General features: G+C 36.0%; 1 protein-coding gene across 1 annotated transcript in view; it reads left to right on the top strand.

Moving 5' to 3' along the window:
- Nucleotides 1-3,955, top strand: part of LOC107669943 (MAP7 domain-containing protein 1-like) — a 62,152-nt gene that overhangs the window by 18,635 nt on the left and 39,562 nt on the right. Inside the window, exons 3-4 of the mRNA XM_016462378.1 lie at nucleotides 285-353; nucleotides 3,583-3,746. Of these exons, the coding sequence (XP_016317864.1) occupies nucleotides 285-353; nucleotides 3,583-3,746 (233 nt within the window). The remainder of the gene's footprint in view (nucleotides 1-284; nucleotides 354-3,582; nucleotides 3,747-3,955) is intronic.

The raw sequence follows: 3,955 nt of genomic DNA, 5'->3' as shown, positions 1-3,955 counted from the left end.
TCAAATGTATGTATTTTCCAAATATTTTTTTTCTATGCCATTGCTTTTGTTAATATTTGTATTAATATTAAACTTTTTGAATAAAGAGGTTTTTCCTCTAAATATCATTTAGGATATCAATGGTATTGGTATCGGCTACTGAAATGTTGGTATTTCATTTGCATTTCATTCATTTGCATAGTATTTTATTTGCAAATGACATACTTATGCCAATGTCAATTTTAGGGTAATTTTAAAGATATGAAAAGTACATTTTAAAGCATTATCTGCTTTTTCCTCAACAGATGGGATGAGTTCAGAGCAACGGCAGAAACAGGCCAAAAAGAGGCGAGAGGAACGGGCCAAATATTTGGGTGAGACTTCATAAACACAGCTTTTGTCCCAGGACACGTTCAGCCCTGTAGAGATAATGATATGCTTATGCCACACAAAACATTTATCTAGTAGTGACTGAAGTATATCTCAATATATATATACACACAGTTAAAGCTACTGGGACTAAAGAGTCAGCGTGAGGCCAAATAATAATTAACCCAATTATATACTATTCTCATGTGTAATTAGGTAATCAAACTTTAACTGCCAATACAAGGCCAACTGGTTTCTAATGATGTTCAGCGAGACACATTTCTGTGAAGTCAGCAACATCATTTAACGGTACAAAGTGATGTGACTGACAGATGTGCTTGTGATTTGTGTTTACTGCTGCAGAACAGCGAACCCAGGAGCAAGGTAAGATACGCCATGCGATCAATAATTTGATGAAGTGGATCGTTTCCATTTATTTCATGTCCTTTACTCTTTGAGTCCTTTCGTTTTTCTCCTTTTTTGTGTCCAGTTTGACTTCTTTATCCACAATGTCATAAACCATCATGATTAAGGAATATTATTTTAAATTAACTGAATCATTTCCATGTGCACCAGGCTTCATAAATCAATGCATGTGTCTCACGTTCCCGACTCTTAACTATCTGATAGATCCCTGCAGGCACAGGGTGAAAAATGTGCCGTCATTGCAGTTCATTTAGCCATGCTTCTCTCAGATTAGCTTTAATTACGTTTTCCATTAGCATGATTAGCCTGCTTGGTTATCAGCTCACTTTCAGCTGTAGAGACACAGATAAACCACAATTTCTGGCTGTCCGGCTGTTTATCGGTTCGACAAGTCCAGCCTTGCCCCACAGCAGTAGTCTTTACATAAAGGGTTTATTGTAGCTTGGGACGAAATATCTTGTTAAATGCTGTGTATACAAAGACCTAAACCTGGCTTAGCTGTTAGAACGAAGCCTGGCTTAGAGCCGGATTGCTGCTACACTGAACTGCATTGAGTATAAAATCTATGTTTCAGCGCAGTCGCACTGTCATATAGCATATTGTATGAAACTAATAGGATTAGCAAGCGCTGTTTAGCTCACTAGCGGTTCACTGCAGCTAAGACCAGTGGTGTAAAATGAAGACTGAGATCATCTTACTTTGAAGGATATAAAACAGAATTGTTATATAATTTATAAAGGGTTGAAGGGTTTTATGTAATTGGATTTAGAGAAAGTCAGAATTACACATAAGTGACTTCCTCAGTGCACAAACTACATGCCTGCTACACAGTTTTAAATAGTCTACATAAGAGACTATTTAAGATCATGTTAAAAGTGAAGTCATGAATCTGAAATGTTGTAATATTTTATGTAGTAAGAAAGCAATATAAAGCAATATAAAATGTAACGCAACACAATAACATTATTAGGCAACATAATAGAGTATTTAATACTCAAAAAGCTAAAAATGAATTTGTGAAACTGAAATGTCCTAATTTGATGTAGTAAAAAAGCTATATAATTAAAAATAAATATTTTATATATGTTTAGAATATATATACATATTCTCAATGCAATTCAGTTCAAAATATGTCATTACAAATGACATGTTCACAGCATTTCCTTTTACACACACACACACACGCACACACGTGTTGTGTAAAAGGAAATGCTGTGAACATGTACATTTGTGAACATATTCACCATATATATGTTCAGATTTTTCAAAACACACCATGGTAGCAATTTGCTACCACATTGTACTTCTCGCTTTTACTTAAGGTCTAAAAAGATATTAATCAACACAGTACAGCCACATTTTCTCTGTTCAGATTTTTTGCCTAATTTGTGTTCAGTGAACTTCAGTGCTTCTCAGATACTCAAACAAGATTTTATCTGAGTCACAGCTCATCTCATTATTGAGTCACTGCATTTCCTGTGCAGTAAAGCAGATGTGCCTTTGAAATGAAACAGGGTAAAGTAAATACAGTTGGTTGCCACACATGGATCTAAAACAATGCTGTGAATGGAAGCACTTCCTTTGTGTTGGTATTCCTCAACTCATATCCCATCTGGACTGGTGTGTGTGTGTTTAGATTTGGTTATGGTTGAAGGACTGAAAAACAGGAAATTCCACAGTGTGATGTCTCGTGTGTTCCTTAAATCCGGCCTGTGAGCAGAATGCATCCAGCTGCCGCACAGCGTGCTTGGGGTTTAAAATAAAGAGCTTTGATTGGTTTTTAATTGTTTTTGAAGTGAAACGACTGAACCCACATGAGAGAAAAATGCTGTTTTATTAGCAGTTTTGTTTTCCTTAAGCAATGGATTTTATAAATATAAGTGGAAAGTAAATCAACAGCTGGGTGTGCAATTATTAATGTTTAATGAATGTAAAACAGTCAGTTCTGATTATAGATTCACATGAGGTATTTTTAATATTTCATTTATTTCTGCCAGATAGTAATGACATTTTTGCTAAATTGAGACTTTTTCTGAAGTTTCCTGCTTTTCAAATGTTTGAGAAAAAGACCTCAGTTATTTCGCATCTCCTTGAGGTTTTCAGAAAAGATCTCAATGCCTTTGAATATGTTCAGAAGGAATTTTAAGAGTAACATATGAGGAAAGACACTTAAACAAATATTTCAGTAGTCAAAAATTAAAATTGGCTGAAACATTTACTCACCCTCATGTCATCCAAGATGTAGAGGAGTTTGTTTCTTCATCAGAACAGATTTGGAGAAATTTGTGTTACATCAGTTGGTCACCAATGGATCCTGTGCAGTGAATGGGTGCCGTCAGAATGAGAGTCCAAACAGCTGATAAAAACATCACAATAATGCACAAGTAATCCACACGACTCCAGTCCACCGACATCTTCTGTAGAGAAAAGCTGCGTGTTTGTAAGAAACAAATCCATCATTAAGATGTTTTTAACGTCTAACCGTTGCTAAAATATTGCGTCCTCTATCCAAAATATTGCTTTCTCAAGTGAAAAAGTTGTCTAATCTGAATCAGGAGAGAAATATGCACAAGATCAAACTCTGTTTACAAGTGAAAACAATCCAAAAGAGTTCTAAAAAAATATGTCTGATGAAATCTGTTCTGATGAAGAAAAAAAAAACTCATCTACATCTTAAATGCCCTGAGGGTGAGAACATTTTTGGGTGAATGATTATTTTTTAGATGAAATGTAATTGAGAATTCTGACAGAAAATGTCATAAGATATAGCAGGCAGCATCACTCAAAAACTCTCTCTGTTCCTCTCAGCGGCCAAGAAAGCTCAGTGGTTGGAGAAGGAGGAGAAGGCACAGCGTTTGCGCGAGAGCCAGTTGGAGGAGCGCAGAAGGAAGTTAGAGGAACAGCGACTGAAGGCGGAGAAACGAAGAGCTCTACTGGAGGAAAAACAGAGACAGAAACTAGAGAAGAATAAGGTGTGGAGGCGCCGTTTGCTCAGAAAATGAGGGATGTAGGAGGACAAACTAGCTGCAAACATAATGTTCTTTGAGACAGCATGACAAAATATTATAAAGATTCAATGCATAAATAATTTTCAAGCTGAACTTTTCACAAAAAGCTTGTTTAAAGGGTTAGTTCTCCCAAAAATGAAAATTAGGCTGTGTTTTACTCACCCCAGAGCCAT

This window comes from Sinocyclocheilus anshuiensis, unplaced genomic scaffold (assembly GCF_001515605.1).
Source record: "Sinocyclocheilus anshuiensis isolate Anshui unplaced genomic scaffold, SAMN03320099.WGS_v1.1 scaffold160, whole genome shotgun sequence".
NCBI classification, from domain to species: Eukaryota; Metazoa; Chordata; class Actinopteri; order Cypriniformes; family Cyprinidae; genus Sinocyclocheilus; species Sinocyclocheilus anshuiensis.
This window is presented reverse-complemented; position numbering and strand designations above follow the sequence as displayed.